At 43.7% G+C, this 23211-nt stretch overlaps 1 protein-coding gene across 7 annotated transcripts in view; it reads right to left on the bottom strand.

Moving 5' to 3' along the window:
* CMYA5 (cardiomyopathy associated 5) overlaps nt 1-23211 on the bottom strand; it is a 152920-nt gene that overhangs the window by 39890 nt on the left and 89819 nt on the right. For 5 of the 7 annotated variants that reach the window (XR_003680958.2, XR_003680957.2, XR_008618071.1 and 2 more), the window contains exons 10-12: nt 16560-16693; nt 15185-15284; nt 5983-6104 (exon numbers count right to left, since the gene is read on the bottom strand). Coding sequence is in view for 2 of the 7 variants with exons in the window: in XM_024124683.3 (XP_023980451.1) it covers nt 7779-8025; nt 12909-13082; nt 15185-15284; nt 16560-16693 (655 nt within the window). In the remaining 5 variants the exon portion in view is untranslated. Of the gene's footprint in view, nt 1-5982; nt 6105-7076; nt 8026-11390; nt 11448-12908; nt 13083-15184; nt 15285-16559; nt 16694-23211 lie in introns of those variants that run through there. The other 2 variants (XM_028493030.2, XM_024124683.3) reach the window with 2 other exon arrangements.

Raw genomic sequence — 23211 nt, 5'->3', positions numbered from 1 at the left:
AGATATGGGAACATATGTATATGTATAACTGATTCACTTTGTTATAAAGCGGAAACTAACACACCATTGTAAAGCAATTATACTCCAATAAAGATGTTAATAGATAAATAAATAAAGGCAACTAGTCAGCAGGGCTGCTCCCCTAGAAGCAGGGAGTGAGCAGGGCCACAGGGTTCCTGGACAGAGCTGAGAAGGAGACAGAGAACACCTTTTCTTCTCTCCCACCCATACCAGGCCCTTTCTTTGCAGGAGCTGAGAGCTGGCAAAGGCCAGCCCAGGGGACCTTTATGAAACATCCTGTTTAATGCTGAAAAACACAATACCAAAACAAGTGAAAAGCCAGTTCTTTGAGACTGCCATTGCATTACTCCTCATACCTGTTACTTCTTGCTAACTCACCCAGAATATAACCTAAAGTCCTTACTTGGCCTTTAAAGGCATTATGAACTGGTCCCCAGCTACTGTCTGCATCCATAGCATACTCTCCTCCTTGATTATTCAAGGAGGCCAGTCCCATGGCCTCCTCACTGGTCTTTTAACACACCCCCATGCTGCTGCCTCAGGACCTCTACACTTGCTGTTCTTTCTGTAGGGAATACTATTCCTCTACAGATATCCACATGACCTGTTCCCTCACTTTACTTAGGTCTTTATTCAAATATCACCTTACTAGAGACGCTGTCCTGTCATACCTCCAATAGATAGCAGTACCTGCCTCCTTTTACTCTTCATTCTCTCACCCTGATTTATTTTTCTTCCTAATTCTTATTCCCCACTGACATACTATGTATGTGTTTATTGTCTGTCTTCCTCCACTAAAATATAAGCTCCTTGCAAGCACAGGGATTTTGTCTGATTTGATGACTGCCATTTTGCCAGGGTCTAGAATAGCACTTGACCCATAGTAAGTACTCAATAAATCTGTGTTGAATGAATGAAATGTGCTTCTCCTTCCCCATTTTCCTTTTTCCTATTTATTTTTCCTGAGGCCTCCAAAGTTACAAAGTCCTCAAATAACATGTTGACTCTGGAAGTGTATCATTCTCCCTGAAGTGCTTAACATGTAGTAAGGTCCTCCGTGGTGTCGGGTAGCCCAACACAAAGTCTGGGAGCTCGGGTTAGGTTGAGAAAGGATTTTCAATAATTAGCTAGTTGTACAGAAATCCACGAAAGGGGAGATACTAAGGGATTCTAAAACCATTCTAAGGAGTAATGGCCAAATTCATCTTTGGAAAAGAAGTGATCGTTGGTTCAGGGAATTGCTTTTAATGGACCTTTTAGTTCTGCAAAGAAAGGCCTAAAGTCTGACCACTAAAATATAAGCTCCTTGCAAGCAGGGATTTTGTCTGATTTGATGACTGCCATTTTGCCAGGGTCTAGAATAGCACTTGACCCATAGTAAGTACTCAATAAATCTGTGTTGAATGAATGAAATGTGCTTCTCCTTCCCCATTTTCCTTTTTCCTATTTATTTTTCCTGAGGCCTCCAAAGTTACAAAGTCCTCAAATAACATGTTGACTCTGGAAGTGTATCATTCTCCCTGAAGTGCTTAACATGTAGTAAGGTCCTCCGTGGTGTCGGGTAGCCCAACACAAAGTCTGGGAGCTCGGGTTAGGTTGAGAAAGGATTTTCAATAATTAGCTAGTTGTACAGAAATCCACGAAAGGGGAGATACTAAGGGATTCTAAAACCATTCTAAGGAGTAATGGCCAAATTCATCTTTGGAAAAGAAGTGATCGTTGGTTCAGGGAATTGCTTTTAATGGACCTTTTAGTTCTGCAAAGAAAGGCCTAAAGTCTGGGCAGGATAGAAGAGGCTGAGATAGGAGGGCACAATTTTGCTCTCAGTCTATTACAAAGGTGTCTATATTGGTAAGAGAAGTGTTTTTATTTTTATGTTTTCTAGTTGCACTGGCTGATCTGAAAAAAACAAAGTTTAAACAGAGCTAGAAACTTAAAGAATAAAGTAGAATGGAGAGGTTTGTCTGTTCAGTATGTCTGGAAGACTGGGCTGAAGAAGGTATCAGAGGGGGCTCCTGGCAACATGAGATGCTTCACATTCAGTTTTATTTTGTCTCATAATCTATGAAGAAATTTCCCTTATTAACACCAAGTCTTCAACAGAAGCTATGTTAACCGCTACCAACGTCAGCCTTGTGTTAGCACTGCCTTAAGGAATCAATGGAGACTATGTCAATGTTTTGGATGGTGAAGGTCAAATGGGACCAGGGAAGCATGAAGAAGTAGTGGTGAGGTGGCTAGAGGTGGTGGAGGAGAATTTGGAGGACAGAGATGTCAACAAGGAGAATGTAATCATTTAGAGAAATTCTTGGAAATTTGACATAGGAATCAGAATTTCTTGCAATCCATATAATATCAGTATTTGGATAGTAAAAGAAAAGGGACTCAGAGAGAATGAGAGATTTAGGGACTTTGAGGTCCCTAAAGTGAATTCTGCATCACAGAATTCAGACTTGAATCTCAGTGGTTATCTACTTTTAAAACTTTATTTAACCATAGAAACCTGTTCATCAAATAAACTATTATATAGAACCCAGCAGGTAAAACAGAATAAAACTGAGCCACTGTGATGGAAAGGGATAGAGGTTTGAATTTATGCCCAATTGGCTTTCCCATTGGATCCCACGTTGGCCCTCAGGCCCCTCCGGGGAATCCCGGTACCTCAGACACATAGTTTAAAAACCATGGATCTGGGGCTTCCCTGGTGGCGCAGTGGTTGAGAATCCGCCTGCTGATGCAGGGGACATGGGTTCGTGCCCTGGTCGGGGAAGATCCCACATGCCGCGGAGCGGCTGGGCCCGTGAGCCATGGCCTCTGAGCCTGCGCGTCCGGAGCCTGTGCTCCGCAACGGGAGAGGCCACAACGGAGAGAGGCCCGCGTACCACAAAACAAACAAACAAACAAACAAACAAAAACCATGGATCTGGAACTCAAAGCAAGAATATACTCTTTGATATTCCAGATGGTTGATCTTTCAGCCTGACTCTGAGGGCTCATTACCTGCTAAGCAGCATGTCTCTGAGCCAGCTGTTACTGGTGGGGTGTTTTCCCTTCTCTTGAACCAAATTCCTCAACCCTGGGACTTCTACCCACTGGTCCTGGTGTAAAAATCAAAATAAGCCTATTCTTTCCAAATAACAGCCCTTCAAGTCTTTGAAGACCTCTTATTTCCTTCCTTAATTTGTCTTTGCTCAAGTTAAACATTCTCAACCCTCCAACTGTTCGCAAACTATTCTTACAGTTCATATGCTATTTGGGCACCTGAAATTACTGATATTGATTAGAGAAAACAAACGGCATAGATAGAGTTAAGACCAAAACAGGGGCACATAAAAGAGGGGTACAACCACACACACTATGAGGGTAGTAAAGGAAAATGAGAGATGTTGATCTGCTCCTCTGAAAACTGTACAGAAATATGTCCTCCCCCCTACCCAACCCTGCCCGCCCCTGGCACTGTGAAGTGGGCTGGAAATCAGGTCGAACTTCATTCAGCTCAGGGCTGTGTCCTGGATCACTCCCTAATAGTCACCAAATCAGAGATACGAGGGGATGGCTATCGACAGTGGAGGCACTCAGCTCTTACTATGATTATTTTGAAAACGTCCCCCAGCAGCTGGGCTCCGGAATTCAGGACAGTAAGTGCCTAGCATGGGTTCATTCCCACTAGTCTTAATTGACCACATGTGTATCCACACAGTTATTGATCCTTGCCTAATGCCATGGACTCTATTAACTAAAAACAAGTGACATTCGGTAACCATGGATCCATCAGTTTCTTCGGAGCAGGATGTATCAGAATGCCAGCATCGTTTAGTGGTTATTATTGGATTTATCTTAGGCACTGGCTTTGGTGGAGGCTGTAGGGGTCAGGGAGGTGAGCTGCAACACTTAGGGCTAGTTGCACAGCTGGAAAGTATGCGACCAGCTCAGTGTGAGGGCACCCCACCAACCTCCCTGAAACAAAACTTCGGCTTCCTGCTATCGAGGTGCTTCACACACACCCTGTTGGTGGCTTGAGGCTTGGAGACACATGCATGTTGTGCATACCAGCAGTGGGCAGGCAAGCAAAACTGCACTTGACATAGGAGGGTCCTTTCAGTGCCGATCCTGCCTCTGTGTGGCTAGACCATATCCTATGCCTGTGATTAAAGCTCTTCCATGAGTATAAACTGCTTCAGTCCTGTGAGTTCTTTCAGAGATGATTAATGGGTAATTAACACAGCAAGGGTGAGAAGGGACTTCAGATACAAGCCATTCTGAGGCCTGAAGGGTGCTTCTGATGGGAGAGTGTTAGTGTTTGGTGCTGAAAGCACATAGCTTTGTCAGTGGGTGTGATGGAGTACAATACTTAGTTCTGTTGGATGTTAGGGAAGCACGTCCAGAAAAACAACAGGCACATGGTCTGGTTTGCTCCAACAGAAAAATATTTCTAACTTTGACAAAGAATGTATCCAGCCAGAGTTGCCCGGTATGTGTGCAAGCAGATAGAGAGGGACCACCGTGTCTGTCCTCATTTTTTTTCTTTTTCCCACACGCTCCTTTATTTTGGCCCTGTACCTGTTAGGGGTAACACTGTGGTTTCATGTATGTGGTTTCATGTCTTTTTTCCACAAATAGAATATTATACATGCTTCTGAATCCTAAATAAGGTCATTGGTATTGAAGAAAGAATCAAGGTATCCCATGTCTGCCAGGACTATGACAGCACTGACAACAGAACAGAGGCTTGGGAAGGAAGTCAATTCAGGAGGGAAGAGAATGTGTATATATATGAATGAATGTATGTGTGCATACATGTATATTCATATGTGTATGTGTGGTATGTGTGTGAGAGAGTATGTATACACCCACGTAATTTTCGCACACCACGTATATGTAGAAAAAATGATCTGCGATTAAAAGTGAAAAAAAATATAATCATTTTATTCTCTTAGCTCAGGATTTGAGCTATATCTAAATCCAGGCTCTGCCACCTGCCGGCTGTGACTATGTACAAGTCAGTTAACTGCTCTGAGACTGGTTTCCTCATCTATAAAATGGCAATTTTTATTGTGCAAGGTTCTGATGGGGATTAAAAGAGATAATGCATGGGCTATCCATGTTATTAACCATCAACAGATTTCCAGAAGAGAAATTTTGACCAAAATTTGCTAACTTCCTTTCTTTTCTCTGAGGATCTGTGTTGTGAGAAGAGGAAGGACAAGAAGGGAATGGGGGCTTCCCTGGTGGCGCAGTGGTTGAGAGTCCACCTGCCGATGCAGGGGACACGGGTTCGTGCCCCGGTCCGGGAGGATCCCGCATGCCGCGGAGCGGCTGGGCCCGTGAGCCATGGCTGCTGAGCCTGTGCATCCGGAGCCTTTGCTCCTCAACGGGAGAGGCCGCAACAGTGAGAGGCCCACATAACGCAAAAAAAAAAAACAGAAAAAAAAAAAAAAAAAAGAAGGGAATGGAACTCAGAGAAGAAGGACCAAGGAGGAGGAGGACATGAGGAAATAGCATTAACTTCACTCTACACGTCTGCACTGGAATAATCCCCTAGGAACCAACCAGGAACTCGCCTATCAGTCAACAGACAAAGGCGGCTAAAACATGCTCTCCTGACCCCACTGTCCTCCCTGCCACCATCCACTTGCTATGGAGTCAGAGACAGGAGGCCACTTACTGGGGATGCAGTAGAGGGTTGGCCACAGAGGGTCTCCAGCATCCCCTGTCAGGATGTTTTATAAGCTAAAAATGCTGTGCCATTTCACATGCTTCTTGAATCTCATGTTTACAATTATCCTGAGAAAAAGGCATCACTAAAGCATCTGAGTTGCATAACGTGCTGACCTATAAGGGCCGAATCACGATTTGAACCTAGTTCTTCCCATTACTACACGGCTTCCCCCTCGATACCAGAGCTGCTTCCAACTTGATGGTGGGCGCAGCTGGTGTCCTGTCCCATTCGCCCCAGCTCACCTGAGTGCACCAGCAGCTGTATTAGAGGGTTGTCAGCCCACTGTCAACTGTGTCAGGCACCTATGTTTCTTGTGCCCTTTGAGGGTTTTCTTGTGACCACAGGAGCTTGCAAGGAACACAACCTGGAAAGGTAGGGAAAGGGAATTTAATGTCCCCTAGGGTCCCCTGGGGCAATGCTCAACCAACTGGGATTGGAGAGGAGCGCTTACATTTCAGCCTCTGGCATGTTCTGAGTGGTTTCTGGGGGTGCCCCTAACATGAGCGCCCCAGGTGTTCACAGTGTAATAACCCACCCATAAAACATGTCCTTCATCTGCTCTTGCCCCTTCCTGTCTCACCTTCCCCACTTCCTCACACGTGCTTCCTCGGACACCTCCTATGTAAAGAACCCACGCTAAATCTTTACCTCGAGATCTACTTTTGGAGGAACCCCAACTGAGTCAAATTCTAAACAAATTCCATGTGGTTGCTGCTACCATTGTTATTTTGAATTACCCTACATTCCCACCAAAAAAAGTAATAATGACCGTGGGGTGCTGATCAGTCAGAACCTCATTAACACTTTTACGGCTTGAAAAACCTGAAGATAGTGTTTCCCATAAAGCAACAAATTACTCCTCCTGTTTCACTAAGTACACTTCTTCCCAGCAGCTGCTCCAATTTCAAAGCAGGACGATGAAGGCTTTGAAGGCGCTCTGTTAATGCAGTTACAGATCCAGTTTGGATATGTTAGCTATCAAACAATGGACTTTAGGATACATGCCAAAAGTAGGACATCGTCTCTCGACATAAGAAGACAACTGAATTGGTAATGTTAAAAAAAAATCTGTAAGTATGATCAAAGTATTTATATTATGGAGAACAAGAGCAATCATCTCAACATGCATTCTAGATTTATCAACTCTGCACACATATTTTAGGAAGATTTTGAGAGATTTCAATACAATATCTAAAAATGACCCACCATTTTATTTTTAGCAAAAAGAGATTCTCAGTTTCTGGTAGTTGTCTGTAACTATAGGCTGAAAATGTTTCGATTTTAAAACATATATGTGTAAAATTCTCACATGAAAATGAACGGTAGCACAACCCACTGCAGTGATGGCTCTTTATTCACAGTTTGTCCCGTCCAGAGATGCCAGACTCGCAAGTCACATGCAGTAAGTTCACATAACATGTTTTGTTTTCTAGACTCTAACCATTTATTTAACAAAATGGAAATTTCTAATATCTAGCACTTTTCTACATTTAAAATTTCAGGGAAAAGAGACTCGTGTTCTACAGTATATAATGATTACAAAAGAGTTCGTTATCAGCTTTGAATGGTTAAAACACTTTCTCTGCTGATTAGGACTCCGCATCCTTTAGTGAAGTGAGGTGACATTTTTCTTGTGGAAAAGGCCAGTGTTTCTTGTCGGAGGAGATGTATCACCAGCACAACCTTCCCTTCACTCAGACCTGTGTGTCTGAGGATTTCTTTTACCAGGGAAACAGGTGGGAGTCCATTTCACTATTTTGATTCCCAAGTCAGATATAAATCCTTTTAACTTAGGGAAGAACTCAAACGTATATAAACCAAAAGGCGGAGATTGCTTTATCCATCCTCTTTACTCACGTGACGCTCTGGAAAGTCACAGTTTTCTTAGTGGTTTTGCTCGCATGCTGATCACTGTTCATGGAGCTATTACTAGTGCTAATGTGCAGAAGACGTTTTGAATAATGTCTAGCACCCACAGGAAAGAACAACGGACCCCCCAAATTTGAATTTTGTTCTTGCAAACTCTCAAAGCCAACGATCACTTGTGCCTTGCAGAATCTGGGGGCTCTATTCCCAGGTGCAAAGTGCATTTTCCGGGTTTCTCCAGAGCAAAGGCAGGGTGGACGCCCTCATTAAACCTGTGCCTGATGATGAAGAGCAACTGTCCAGTCTCAGAGTTTATAAACAGGAGCCTTTGGGTGATGTAGTCCAGTAGGATGCCCACTCTGGCGGGACACTCCGTCACGTGGACATTGCTCACAATGCCACTGTAGAAAAATGTGTATCTGAAATGGAATGGAATGGGAATTGAAAACTTTGGAAATCTTGAAGGACCATGATAAAGAAAATCACTTGGAGATAACTGATTTTGCAGTTGTTCACCTCAATTCACAATGAGTTGCAATAACATTGTCCCAAATACTTTAACCAGATCCCTCCTAGATGCTAAAATGCATAGCTCTTCCCAACAGACGAGTAATTTTAATAATTTTGCTCCTTCCACATTAGGAGGCAGTCCCAGAATAACCAACATATGCCTCCCTTGTGATTTTTCTCAACATTTTAATTCTTTCCCAGCTGCCCACGTGTTTTAACTACCGCATTCATGGTGTGTCATTCTTTTGAATAAAACTCCTTTGAGGCTGCCATGTACTTTAAAAAGTACCGCGGGCTTGCCTTCCATAAAGTGTATTAATTTTACCATTTAAAAATTTTGTAAGTAACTTACATAAGGACCTTTATGAAGTTTAAGAAATATTTCATTATTTTTGCCCAACTTCCTCTTTTGTACACTCACACTGCCCCAAATCAACTTTCCTTTTCATCTTCTCAGTGTTTTCTGCACCCTTACAGCCAAGGGGGGTTGCCTTTGATTTCTTTCTTCAATTCAAACAAATTCAGTTCAACATGTAGTCATTGGGCATATCCGTGTGTCCTGTACTTTGCTAGACCTCTGCAACTCTGCGGGATATGCAGACCATAGCATACTGTCCTTGCCCCCAGGGAACCCATACTCTACTGAGCAGGAACGAAAATTGTTGATGACTTAAACATGGGCTGGGGCTGAGACTCCAGCTTAGAGCACAGATTGGTAAAGTGTTTCCTTACACATTTAATGGACCTGGTTTAGTTGTGAAAGGAAAGGTTCAAGGCCAGGCTGGCAAGGAGGAATTGCTGAACAGAAGAAGTTAAATTGTTCTATGCAAAAAAGTAACACAAGGTGGGAGTTTTCTCCTGGCAATCTTAGAAACAGAGGGTGGAGCCCTGAAAGCAGGAGAAGAGAAGAAATGAGAGACGGAAGAGAAGAAAAGAGATGAGGGACAGATCTGTGGATAGGACAGGTCTGAGGGTGGGAGTGACACTGGGCAGACTGGGGCCGGAGAAACTGGGTGACTCTGGTGTGGCTGAGAAGGACAAGGACCTTGAAGACCTGTGACATCTCTCTTAAAGGCCCAGAAGCTTGAGTGCAGGAATATTTAGGAAATGGCAAGTTAGCAATTTCCTCGCTGAATGAAGCTCATGTGAAAGGGCAGAGGTTCACGGGGATGGAAGGTAAGCGAGACTTCCACAATGATAAAGGACCTCTTCGGTGACTTGCTAATGTGAAACATGGCAGAACATTATGAAGTTTTAGAACCTGTAAAGCACACAGAGGCTGCAGGTGGCAATGATGGAGAACATCAGTGGGCTGTCCAACTTAATCCTTGGAGAACAGATGGAGAACAGGCTGGGGCTCTTACAGAAGGGGCTTGGAGAGCAGATGGGCTCACACTCAGCCAAAGAAGAATGGTCAGGACTGGATGGGGAAAAAAGGGAGAAGGCGATCCAAGCTGTCGGGGCAGCAGAAGCAGTGATGAGGTGGCAGAATAAACGTGTATGTCATGGAGAACATCACCATCTGATTGATGGGTTAGGAGGGGACATGTGAATGACTTTGAGGATATTACCTGGATAGGTAAGTTAGAGGCCAGGCTCTAGACCTGCCCTGTCCAATATAGTGGCCACCAGGCACATGTGGCCACTTAAATTAAGTAAAATTCAAAATTCAGTTCGTCAGTCCTATTAACCACATTTCAAGTGCTCAAGAGCCACATATGACACCATTTTTCTATTTTTGCAGAATGTATGATTGCTCAGCACTGGTCTAGAGGGTTCTGAATGCCCATATAAGCCATTTCCCTACCCTGCTTAGAAGGTCCCCGGTGCCCACAGGCCCAGGCCCGGTCAGTCCCTGAGCTAATCGCTACCATGGAGGTCAAGGAGGGAAAGACATTCCTTGAAGCCTTGGACCCACCAGTTCTACAGGGCCTGGAATTCGCCCTGTCTTGTTTCTGCCTCCATTTCCTACTGAGCACATCACTTCCTTCTCCAACCTGCACTCTGGCCTGAAACCAAGCCTATCTGCCGCAGCCTGACTCCCTCCCTATCCTTTGGACTGCTGGTCCCTGTTCAAACAAAGGTCATCCAGAAGCCTGATTCTTGACATCTGCATGACCCTGTAACTACCTTTGCGAGGTTTCCCACCTGGGTGGACCACCCCTGTGAATCTCACTGATGGCCCAGAATGAGCCCAGACTCCTCTTCACCCTGGTGGCTACTCCCCTCAGGACTCCTCATACTCCAGCCTGGTCACATTCTTCCTGGCTTCCTCCTTCACTGTGGTCCCACCTGAGTGTCGACACCACTGTAGATGTTTGTAGATTTTTGAGCAGAAAAGGAAGGGACGTGATGCAAATGATGTTTGAGAAATATGTGACACATAGAATGGCTTGGAGTGGGTGGAGACTGGAAGAAGAGCACAGGCATGTTGGCTGTGGATGAAACTAGTAAAGGAAACAAAGCCTTGAACTAGAGAAGTAAGTTAGGAACAGACAGGATGAAATACCGTTGATTCTTTCTCCTTAGACTCTCTTCATTTCTCCTATCCAGTTGTGACGTCTTAAAGCCTGATGCAAGTAGAATCAAGAGTAATACCGCTTGGTTTAAATCATGAAGCGAGAAAAATGGAAAAACACAGGTGGGTCTGCTATAGCAGTACTCTCAGTAACCTGAAGGCCAGGGTGCTCTAATTTGGAACGTGAAATGAGGCATTTAAGACCTGACCTCTCTGTGCTGTGACCACACACAGCACATTCCTCCTCCCAGAATCTACAGAACCTACCCTGGGCCCACAAGAGCCAAAGACCAAAGTTGTTGAACCTGCTGAATGAAATGAACAGTTCTGTTTTCTAGAGTCTAGAACTCTGTACTGGACTCTCGTCTTTGGTTTGGGTTCTTAAGGGTTCAAGTGTCTAAGGAAATTTTCATGAAATCAATACCTAGTTCCAGCTCGAAGTCTACCGATCATAAACTCTGGGTTTGAATGATTTTTCAGCTCTAGGAGGAGGCTGAATATCAATTAATCATCATGGCTCTGCCTTGATGGAATGTGACTTTAAATAGCTCTTGGAGATGGTGTCCTTATGAACCATGTCAGAGATTCAAACTCTGTCAAGTAGGATGCAGGGAGAGATGTGCAGCCAGAAATATGCAAAATCTCAATCTGTGGGCCTTTTTCTGGGAACTTGCGAGCGCTGCTTCCTTTTTAAGCATTACATTTGAATAATTCCTCACATTTGATTCTTTACGATTTCAAAGCTCTTCCTTGTACCTGACTTCATGTGATCCTCACAACCCCAAAATGTAGCAGACCAGGCATCACTGTCCCCTGACAAGACAGATGAGGCACATCAGATATGCTCATTAGATGAACCAACTTCTGGTGAGTAGTCAATAGGAGGCTAGTAGAGAATGGAGCCAGGACTAAAATCAGGTTCCTGGCTCCAGTCTCATGCTCTTTTATTAAACTATCTTGTGCACATATTCAGTTCATAACATGCTCGCCTTAGCTAACACAGGTTAACAGCTTTTTCACATCAAGCAATTAAAAATACTAATGAGACAGGCTGGGACCTGGGACCCTTTACTGCAGCACTTGCACCTGGACAAATGTCTTCTTGAGCAACAAAATACAAAGAAACTATAAAGGACTAAAAATAACTGCATGCATGTCCAGTTGTGGCAAATTATGAACAGGATACAAAAAGGCCAAAACCCAACTGCCACTTCTGAGGTGCTGGGAGCAAAAGCAGGGTACTGCGCATGATCCGTGCCCACGGCACCGCCAAGGGGGTGGGCGGAGCACCAAAGCCACGCCTCCCGCCTGACACAGCAATCCTCCGCTACCCTCAGCCCATATAACGGACCAGCTCATTCCCCTTCAGGGAGCGATTGTGGGTACCTATTACTTGTTCTCGCTCTCTTTTGCTGCAGCACGAGTCCCAATAAAGCCTTGCTTTCATTCCTCGTCTGGCCTCTTATCAATTTCTATTGATTAAAGAGTCCAAGAACCCAGGTCGGTAACACTAATAATGTAGACCAGAGGTTAGTCAGCTTTGTCTGTAAAGGGCCAGATGGTAAATACCTTAGGCTTTGGGGCCATTCAGTCTCTATTACAACTAGTCAACTCTGCCATTGTAGCACAAAGGCAGCCATAGGCAATACGTAAACAAATGAGCTTGACTGTGTTCCAATAAAACTGCATTTACAAAAAAGGCAGCGGGTCATATTTGGCCTGTTGGGCTATAGTTTGCCAACCCTTAATATAGACCAACGGCGGTGGGGTAGGGGGGTGGTACTGGGGACCTAGTTCTTCCTCAGTCCTGTTGACTCCTCTGTGGAGGGAGCCCTTTCGGCCTTATCCCTGCGGTCTCTCCCCACCCTGGGGTGAGCTTTGAAGGAAAAACTGGCCATGCATGTGTTTCCCTAACTCTTCCTGACAAGTTTCCTGAGGAGATGCACATGCTTCTCCAGGAACCTACTCTGCCCCGCAGGATGGGAAGCTGCCCTGGCCAAGGCTCTGCGTGGGTACAAGTCTGTCTATTAATAGGGTTCTATATAAGAAACATTCTTGCTTTCACATATGAACCACATTCTCTAAAACCGGCTTCCTCAGTAATCAGAGTAGTAGTTGAATCTCCAAATGCTTGAGTCTTTTGTTTTCTTTCTCAGCTGACTCACAACTTGGGCAGGGAAGTGAGAGGTTATTTATTAGGTCCCTCAGAGCCCTCTGCCTAGACATCAACGCATGACACTTTGATTAAGTGGGGAGGGGCAGGCTCCGGCTTACCTCTGCGGCTCAGAGCAGTGCATGTACCACGCGGTCTCTCCTTGTCCCAGGGCACCGGCCTGCACCGCCGAGCTGGCGCAGATGCCCAGTCGGTACGCTGGGCAGTCTGTGACAGTGGTTTCCCAGTAGTGCTGGCCACAGGCAGGCAGCTCCTCACCCAGCACTGATGGGATTCTGCAGGCAAAGTTGATCAGGAATTGCCAGCCTTTATCTCATAAACACCAACATTCATAAATGTATACACAGTTTAAGCAGGATTCTATCCTCGGAAACTGCTGGAATTTGACTAAAGACATTCATTGTTCATTGTGCCGCTGACCTTGACCTGATGGCCACAGAATTCCCCAAACCCTCCACATGCATTTAACATACTTCTACTGCCACACTCAACACACATGTATCGCACGTAGTGTCTCTTGGAGGGGCTGGGAACCAGGAAACAATTAGAATAATGGCAGGATATAAAGAAATGGCACAATCTCTGCTTTCAAAGAGAGTGAGGAAATATAAGGGAGGCAGGTGGAGAATTCCAAGAGAGCATGACTTGCAAAGTTTTCTTCCAAAACTTGCACATACACAAAAAGGAGTCTCTAAAACCTTCTCTCACAATGAGTTCCAGTGTCTGCTGACTTTCCTGGGCACAGAGACTGAAAAAGGTGCTGCTCCTGAACAGCAAGCTGTCTGGGGAGGCCAGAGCAGAGCCGAGTTACACCTGGATGAACCAGGTGTAATGCTTGTGTTCCACAGAGGCTTGTGGTCAACAGTCTTTGGGACTCTGGCCTCTTTAGATGGTAGCAGGTACACCTGAGAGGTTGTCCAAAGGTCTCTTTTTGTCTCACCTCAGCTATTTTTGTAACAGACACGGTGAAGGGAACCAAAGCACTTTCCACTGCGGATGGGTGACCTTGTTTGCATGAATTGCTCAATTTTGCTTTGAAATGGCTGAGACAGCAAGGAAGCATTTTTAATTTAAGCAGCGTTAATATTCAGTCAGCACCCTCTCCCTCTCCCCTTTAACAGATGAGAAAGTGATTAATGCAAAGGAATGTACTTCATTTTCTCGTGTCTTTACCCAACAGCCTCATTTCAGAGAGGGGGCTACTGATGGGCCCTTGCTCTCTGGAGCAAAGCGCAGCTGCCTGATATTTATGAGTTAATTTTCAGGTTAATAATAAACAAATAAAATTCTATCAAATACATTACAGTTATTATCATCAGTTATTATCTATGAACTCTTACCAACCTCCAATCTATTTCTTTTCTCTTTGATTTTTTTGAGAAATCCAAAAGAGACAGAAAAGCCCAATCTATTTCTTAAATCTTTTTTTCCCCTGAATTCATTCATTTGTACATGCTTAGCATCTCCAGTGTTCTGGGTCCCAGGCTAGATTCTGGAGATTAAAGATGCGGAAGACAAGGCTGTTGCTTGAGGACTAGTCAAAATGGAGCATCTGACAAACGACTCCACAAGTGCTCAGACCTTTTTGCGGATAAGATCAAGGGTGCCAGGACCCAGAAAAGGCTTGGTCATTTCCAGGAGCAGGTAACACCTGAGCTGAGCCACAGACAGATGAATAGCAGTCTGAGAGGAAAACAGCACAAGTCGCCGTTGGTGGGCTCAGGGCTATACTGTGAGCACCCCGGGCGCATCAGTGCCCACAGCAGTGTGTTTCACATGGGTTACAGTTTTCAAAAGCCTTTCACGTACTTTCTCCCATTTGACCATTTTGACCCTCAAAATAACCACGAGAGAGTGCAGGCAAATTGCAGAGCAATCTCCCCACCATGCCCTCAGCTTTCGGATTTCTTTACTTTGCTGCTTCCTTTTGTGGGAGCTTCTGGGCGATGGGGGGGGGGGGGGGGCGGAAAGTCCTGCATGTGGCCAGAACCACAAAATGTCTTTCTCCTCTATTCCTTTTCAAGTGGATAGATTCAAAATCTGGTTTGCTGTTGAAATAATAGAAGAATTAACCCAGGCTCTTTTTTCATTGAACCAGAGATAATGCCTTAAAACAGCCTATGTGTTAAACAAAACCATCTGTGCTTATATTTCCAATAAAAATATTGACACTTGCTCCAAGTTTGAATGATCTGTCACTTTCCCCCTAGTAACGAACCATAACTGAATTGTATGTGTGTGTACCAATTTATGCTCAATATCACACATACCAGGCATGTGCACTAAACCAAGAATGTGCTCTGGTGAGGCCACACTGAGGTGACACCCTCAGAAGACTCTCCTGCTGAGGCATCTCGTGCTTTCTTCTTCTACTTACTCTGTCAGCCGTCTCCTCTCAGTGAAGCTAATCACTGTCCCATCTGAGGAAATCTGCAGGGCGGGATGAGCCGTTTCCCTCAGCAGGAGAAATCTCGTTCCTATTGTAGTTAGAAAATAGGATTATAACATTACTGCAATGTCGAGCGCTATCCCTGGGCCAAGCCCCGCATTTCAGATAGTAGTCTCCCTTGCTTCTAACATCAAAATCCTCTGCTCAGTGTTTTCAGATCCACAGCAGAATTTCATCTGTGATAAGGACTAGTGAACGCCAGTGGCTGGTCACCTCACCCGGTGTGCTTCTCCCGTACTAGCGTTCACTCTATTATGCAAAGTATGCTCCCTGCAACAGCAGCACCTACCTACCTCACCTGGAAACTAGTTAGAAACGCAGAATCTGGTGCCTGCCCCAGACCTCCGGAACCACAATCGGTATTTTAACAAGCTCCTTGGGAGATTCACACGCACATTAAAGTTTGAAGATGCACTGGTCTAACTTCCAGGAGTGGTTCTAAGAGTGGACAGTACAGGCACCATTTGGGACTGCAGGGAACACACTTCTGGACAGACAGCCCTCATGCCCTCTCTTTATAAACATTCAGGCTGACCCTAACCACATCACACCCAAGGTGCGTGCACAAGTTTTTGCTGGTTAAGCAAATCACGTAATGTGCCACCCTCAATCTTGCCATCTTTGGGTCTAGCATAAGATAATAAAATGATCACTTTTCCACTCCTCATTTCTTTTCACAATAATTGAGAACAGCCAAGCATTTTTTTGTTGGCACCATCAAGGGTATTTTCCCCAAAATGCCCTTGAACAGTTTCATCACTTTTTTGAATTGCTCACTCATTCATTCATTCAACAGACATTAATGGGCACAAACCATGTACTAGGCATGGAAAATAAACAGAAGAATAAGACTAGAAGCTTGTTCATAGAGTTCACAGTGTAATAAAATAAGAATATCCTCATCCCACCCTTCCCCCAACACACACACACTCAAAACATACCCACAAACTATAGTACATTGTGAACCAAACAAGAATCATCTGAGGAGATTTAAAACACTTGTCAGAGCCCATATCCAGGTAAATTAGACCAGGATCTCCAGGAGTGGGCTCCCCACATCAGTATTTTCTTAAGCACCTGGACTGATTGCTAATGGGTGGCCAAGGTTGAGAATGTCTTAAACCAGAAAAACAAAAGAAACACCTTGACCTTTGGCCAATCTTGGGTCCTCATGCCCAAACCCTAGGCCTGCCAGCAGGTTGGGGCATGAAGAAGTGGCCCTCTAGGATGTCTTCTCTGGGTGGTGGAAGGGAAGGAATGGGAATGCTTGGAAATAGTTCTCTGTGTGCAAAGGAGAAGGTACCTCTGGTGGAAATGAGGGCAGCTTCACTCTGTTCACTTGTCCCAAATGCACTGATGGCTTTCACGTAGAAAAAGTAATTGTCATTGGGTTGGAGGTTAACTTTCAGTTGGAGTCCTTTAATTCCAGAGAAAGATCTAAATATGAAGGGAAAATAATAATTTTAAATATAACCCTATATGCTAAACAGCTCATCATATTTCAATCCTGTAGTGAATTAACATCTTTTATTAACAACAAATCACTTATTTTTCCTTTTTATGACCACCGAGTTAGCAAGCCAGATTTTATAAAATGGCCATTGTCCACTAAATTTACTTTATCAAATCATTTCTACCTTGGTCAACTTTTGTCCAATATTGTGCCTTCCAGAATGCTCTTTGGAATAGAGCCAACCAAACTTTTTTTTTTAATTCAGAAAACAGACTAATTTTGTGGTTAATGAGTCCCCAAGTATATATTGTTTTCTTTATCAAATTTTGGCTGAGAGGGCACTTGTGGATTAAGATGATATTAAGCCAATCTATAATGCAAAAGACACCATCTCATTAACAGATCCTGAATAGTGGAAAACTTAAGATGAGTGTACATGGTCATCATGCCAAAGCCAGCCAAGTTATAGAAACTGAAGATCTCTAAAGAAGACAATATACTTTAGAGCAAACTTAATCCTGGAGAGAAAAGAGAATTCTAATTGCCAAATAAAATCCCCAAAGCTGCTGTTCCTAAACCTCCCATTTACATTAAAAGAAAAGTGCTGGTCGTGGTACTTAATTGGCAGCAGGCTTGGCAAGAACACTGTAACAGCCCAACCATTTAAGCACAAATGGACTTGTTGGATTTGAAGATGGAGCTCTGAACTTGCCAATGAGCTGGAATAATTTTTGTGCCTCTTTTCCATTCTCTTTTATCTGCTTGATATCATGTCCTAGAGCATTTATACAAATAAAGTATACAAGTGCTCTTTCTTTCAGCCTTCATTTGGAGAGGCTTTGGAGAGGGTTACAAGTTAGGCTCCTTGCTAATAAAAGAAGTCCTAATGTGAGTACTAAAGAATCAGAATCCTGTTCCTGTTCGATGTGCATTGGATACTAGTCATTGCAGACAATAGTACAATAGCCTTCAAGTTCATTCTCAGAGGGAGATGTGGTTTTTTTAATCTGTTTGTTTGCTTTGCTTTTTATTTTCTTTGTGTTTGTTTTATTATTAATGAAGGTACCACAAAATCATTAGAATCAAAGAGTGGCCACTGTTCATTCTCAGATTGATTTTTGTTTACAGGTCATTTCTACTTCTGTTGACTTACTTCATTCTCAGTACCTACCTTAGAGAATACCATGGAGAACCAGGAGAAGGAAAAAGTATCACTGACCCAGAAAACAGATGAACTTAGACTTTTTAGAAGCAGAAAATCTGCACAGAGTAACAATCCCTCCCCCATCAAAGCCCCATGTCTAAAAGCACAGAAAACTCACAGTGTGTTCCTCAGCAGGAGGGGGCAGGGAGGGGAGAAGCCTGGGTCTATTTGTATATTTGCTATTTAGTGCCTGCATCTGGAAAAGGTCAATACAAACTCCCCAAACGTTATTGGTTGTTATTTCAGAACCTACCACCTGAGCAGGTCCTCAGAGAGTACTACCTTTAGATGCATGGAGAATGCATGGATTGAGCCACATGTCCACTGACAACTAATAATGCTTCAATTTATTAACAAAAAAACCAGGTCCTATGACTGAGAATGCAATTCCCAACTAATATCTAGATTATTATTCTGGGGTAGATGTATTGCTGATCTTATTTGCATTGATGACTGAAGAGATGTTTTCAATGTACATTAATTATAACAAGCTTATTGTCTCAATAAGCACACTCAGATCTGAACTGAATTTCAGACTTCATCCACTCATCAAATAAATATTTATTGATCACTTATCATGTACCCAGGCCCTGTCCCTGCTTGAGGGGTAAGTGACAAGGAGAGGTGAGGAAATTTCATCTCTAGAAACTGGATAGAACATATGGGTTTCATTTTGTGATAATGCAGTTGTTAAATGCCAAGGATGCTGTTTTTTGGGTAAGTTTTGCTCTTAAATTTTATGAAGTCTGTCAAGGAGGAAATTCCATATATATAGTCAATTGTATTCTATGTCTTATTAGTCATTTAAAGAATAAAAGTTTACATGGTACAGAAGCCAATATATGGGATAAGATCTACTTTCAGTGCGCGAACATGTCACGCAGACGTGACAAATATGCCTAATACCCTCGCTGACTCTATAAAAGCACCAGGCATGAAAATGAAAGTAATATGAAATATGATAGGGTTTTATTGTTTATAAGTTGCTGTCTTATGCTCAAGCACCAAGAACAAAGCAAAAAAGCTCAGCTACGAATGGTTCATTTCCATGTCTATTTATTGTCTGACCTCACTTGAATGTCATAAAAGCCTTCATGTCAGCTGTCCCTGCTGTTTAGCCAAATGAAAACTTCAAAAATTTTTGAATTTGAAATCTGAAGAGTGGCACTCTTCCATAGATTATATTTTTTATTTCAAAACCAAAAACTTGTCATAATTGCAACTGAAACCACATGAGTTATAATAAGTTTTGCATAGTTTAGAGTAGAATTCAAATTCACAGAATATCCAAACTGAAGCAAGTGATTAGACAGCAAACGGAACCACAGCAAGTTGTTGATGCTTAGGTAAGAAGAGATTTCAGCCTTATCAATAATGTGACTAACCTGAAGATGTTAGAAGTCTAGAGCCAGTAATAAAATTCAAAAGGCAATAAGAAATTTGACTCAAAGTGTCTCACTTTGGGTCATAAGTGTGGGATCCTCCCTACAAGTATCATAGTGCAATGGAAAGGAAAGGCTTTATATGTGGAGGTTCCAGGAAGGTGAGGACAAGGAAGCATCTAGGAACCCCGACACAGCAAATTAGCTGATTGCTGGTAGGGCATAAGCATGCTGTGGGGTTTGATCACAGAGCTCTGCACCCAGCAGGTCTTCAAAGGACTTTCGGCTTGCTCATTGGTAGGACAAAGGACATTTGTTAAACTCCAATGCTGTAAGGCAGAGAGAAATGATTCAAAGGAGACCCACTGTCTCCTCAGAAGTCTGAAGGGCTGCCATGTAAATGAGAGTGGTCTCCTCTTCTGCTGTTTCAGAAGGAAACGAGTGGAAGCCCCCAGGAGGCTGATGTTTGTCCAATATAACAAAGACCTCTTTAGCCTGAGCCCTTTCCTTCTTTAATTTTTGCAAGGAATGATTGAAAAGTTTGCCACAACTAACCATAGACAATGGGGCAAGAATTACTGATATTTCACATGGGAATTGAAAAGGATCTTTATGAAGAAAAAAACATTAGGGACTTAATGCTTAACGGGAAAATACTGAAAGCATTCCCATTAAGTCAGAGAGACAGACATGAGGTTAAAAAAAATTGGGAGGTAGGAGGTAAAATTATTACCATTTGCAGATGATATGACTGCTATCTAGAAAACCTAAGAAAATCAGACAAAAAACTCAGAATTTAGTGGAATAGCTAGATGTGAAACTAATACAAGAAATCAAAATCGTTCATATACAAATAACAACTAGATAGAAGCTAAAGCAAAAGAAAGATCTTACTTAGAGTAGTGGCAAAAATAACAAAAGTATATAAGATTTATATGAAAAATATTTTTGAAAATGGTACTGAAGGAAAGCACACAGAAGACTTGACTAAAAGGAAAGGCATATCAGTTCTTGGGTACAAAAATGCAACAACACCAAAATTTCAATACTTCCTAAATTAATCTATCAATTTAAGATGATCTCTAAAAATACCAAATTGTCAGGGGCAGGGGAGTAGAGATGACTACACAGTCTGATTCTAAAGATCATATGAAAAATAAACTGGCAAAGAGCAAAAAAAAAAAAAAAAGTCATGAAGGGGCAACCTAAGCTACATGAATTCTAAAATTATAAAGCTATAATAATAAAAACAGCATGGTACTAGGGCATAAATAGATGGGTCAATGGAATAGATTATAAAGGTGAGGAATAGACCCAAATACATAGGTTCTTTAGTATATAATAATGGAAGTATTTCAAATCAGAAGGGAAAATGATGGGTTTTCTTGCTGGCACAGCGGGATAGCCATAGTACAAAAAATAAACTTGGATTCCCTGCTGCATACTTCCTCCTGAAAGTAGATCTAAACCAACATTAACATTAAAAAATATGTATGGAGAGGAGCTTTAAGATGGCGGAAGAGTAAGACGCAGAGATCACCTTCCTCCCCACAAATACATCAGAAATACATGTATATGTGGAGCAACTCCTACAGAACACCTACTGAACGCTGGCAGAAGACCTCAGACCTCCCAAAAGGCAAGAAACCCCCAATGTACCTGGGTAGGGCAAAAGAAAAAACAATAAACAGAGACAAAAGAATAGGGACGGGACCTGCACCAGTGGGAGGGAGCTGTGAAGGAGGAAAGTTTTCCATACACTAGAAGCCCCTTCGCGGGCGGAGACTGCGGGTGGCAGAGGGGGGAAGCTTCGGAGCCACGGAGGAGAGTGCAGCAACAGGGGTGCAGAGTGCAAAGCGGAGAGATTCCCGCACAGAGGATTGGTGCCGACCAGCACTCACCAGCCCGAGAGGCTTGTCTGCTCACCCGCCGGGACGGGCAGGGGCTGGGAGCTGAGGCTCGGGCTTCGGTCAGATCCCAGGGAGAGGACTGGGGTTGGCGGCGTGAACACAGCCTGAAGGGGTTAGTGCACCACGGCTAGCCGGGAGGGAGTCCGGCAGAAGTCTGGAGCTGCCGAAGAGGCAAGAGACCACTGTTTCAGGATGCGTGAGGAGAGGGGATTCAGAGCATCACCTAAACGAGCTCCAGAGATGGGCACGAGCCGCGGCTATCAGCACAGACCCCAAAGACGGGCATGAGACGCTAAGGCTGCTGCTGCAACCACCAAGAAGACTGTGTGCGAGCACAGGTCACTATCCACACTGCCCCTCCCAGGAGCCTGTGCAGCCCGCCACTGCCGGGGTCCGGGATCCAGGGACAACTTCCCCGGGAGAGAACAGATACCCTCAGGCGACCTAAATGCGGAGGTGGGTCCAAATCCAAAGCTGAACCCCAGGAGCTGTGCGAACAAAGAAATTTTATTTTATCTTCTTTTCTTTCTTTCTTTTTTTTCTCCTTTTTTTTCTGAGCCGTGTGGAGGACAGCCTCTTGGTGCTCCAGCCAGGCATCAGGGCTGTGCCTCTGAGGTGGGAGAGCCAACTTCAGGACACTGGTCCACAAGAGACCTCTCAGCTCTACATAATATTGAAGGGAGAAAATCTCCCAGAGAACTCCATCTCAACACCAAGACCCAGCTTCACTCAACGACCAGCAAGCTACAGTGCTGGACACCCTATGCCAAACAACTAGCAAGACAGGAACACAACCCCACCCATTAGCAGAGAGGCTGCCGAAAATCATAATAAGGCCACAGAAACCCCAAAACAGACGGGGTCAGGGATCCAGGGACAACTTCCCCGGGAGAACGCACGGTGCACCTCAGGCTGGGCAACGTCACGCCGGCCTCTGCCCCCGCAGGCTCGCCCCGCATCCGTACCCCTCCCCCCCACGGCCTGAGTGAGCCAGAGCCCCCGAATCAGCTGCTCCTTTAACCCCGTCCTGTTTGAGCGAAGAACAGATACCCTCAGGCGACCTAAATGCGGAGGTGGGTCCAAATCCAAAGCTGAACCCCAGGAGCTGTGCGAACAAAGAAGAGAAAGGGAAATCTCTCCCAGCAGCCTCAGGAGCAGCGGATTATATCTCCACAATCAACTTGATGTACCCTGCATCTGTGGAATACCTGAATAGACAACGAATCATCCCAAATTGAGGAGGTGGACTTTGGGAACAACGATATATATATTTTTTTCCCTTTTTCTCTTTTTGTGAGTGTGTATGTGTATGCTTCTGTGTGTGATTTTGTCTGTATAGCTTTGCTTTTACCATTTGTCCTAGGGTTCTATCTGTCCAGTTTTTTTTGTTTTGTTTTAGCGTAGTTTTTAGCACTTCTTATCATTGGTGGATTTGTTTTTTGGTTTGGTTGCTCTCTTCTTTCTCTCTTTTTTTTTCTTTTTTTATTACTTAAAAAAATTATTTTTCTTAATAATTATTTACATTTTATTTTAGTTCCCTTCCACCAGGAAACCTACACAACCCAATGAACCACCCTTAGACACAGGGGACACACACCAAAAACAACGGGAACTACGAACCTGCAGCCTGCGAAAAGGAGACCCCAAACAGTAAGTTAACCAAAATGAGAAGACAGAGAAACTCACAGCAGATGAAGGAGCAAGGCAAAAACCCAGCAGACCTAACAAATGAAGAGGAAACAGGCAGTCTACCTGAAAAAGAATTCAGAATAATGATAGTAAAGATGATCCAAGATCTTGGAAATAGAATGGAGAAAATACAAGAAACGTTTAACAAGGACCTAGAAGAACTAAAGAGCAAACAAACAGTGATGAACAACACAATAAATAAAATGAAAAATTCTCTAGAAGGGATCAATAGCAGAATAAATGAGGCAGAAGAACAGATAAGTGACCTGGAAGATAAAATAGTGGAAATAATTACTGCAGAGCAGAATAAAGAAAAA

Source organism: Physeter macrocephalus, chromosome 8 (assembly GCF_002837175.3).
Source record: "Physeter macrocephalus isolate SW-GA chromosome 8, ASM283717v5, whole genome shotgun sequence".
In the NCBI taxonomy this organism is placed as follows: domain Eukaryota; kingdom Metazoa; phylum Chordata; class Mammalia; order Artiodactyla; family Physeteridae; genus Physeter; species Physeter macrocephalus.
This window is presented reverse-complemented; position numbering and strand designations above follow the sequence as displayed.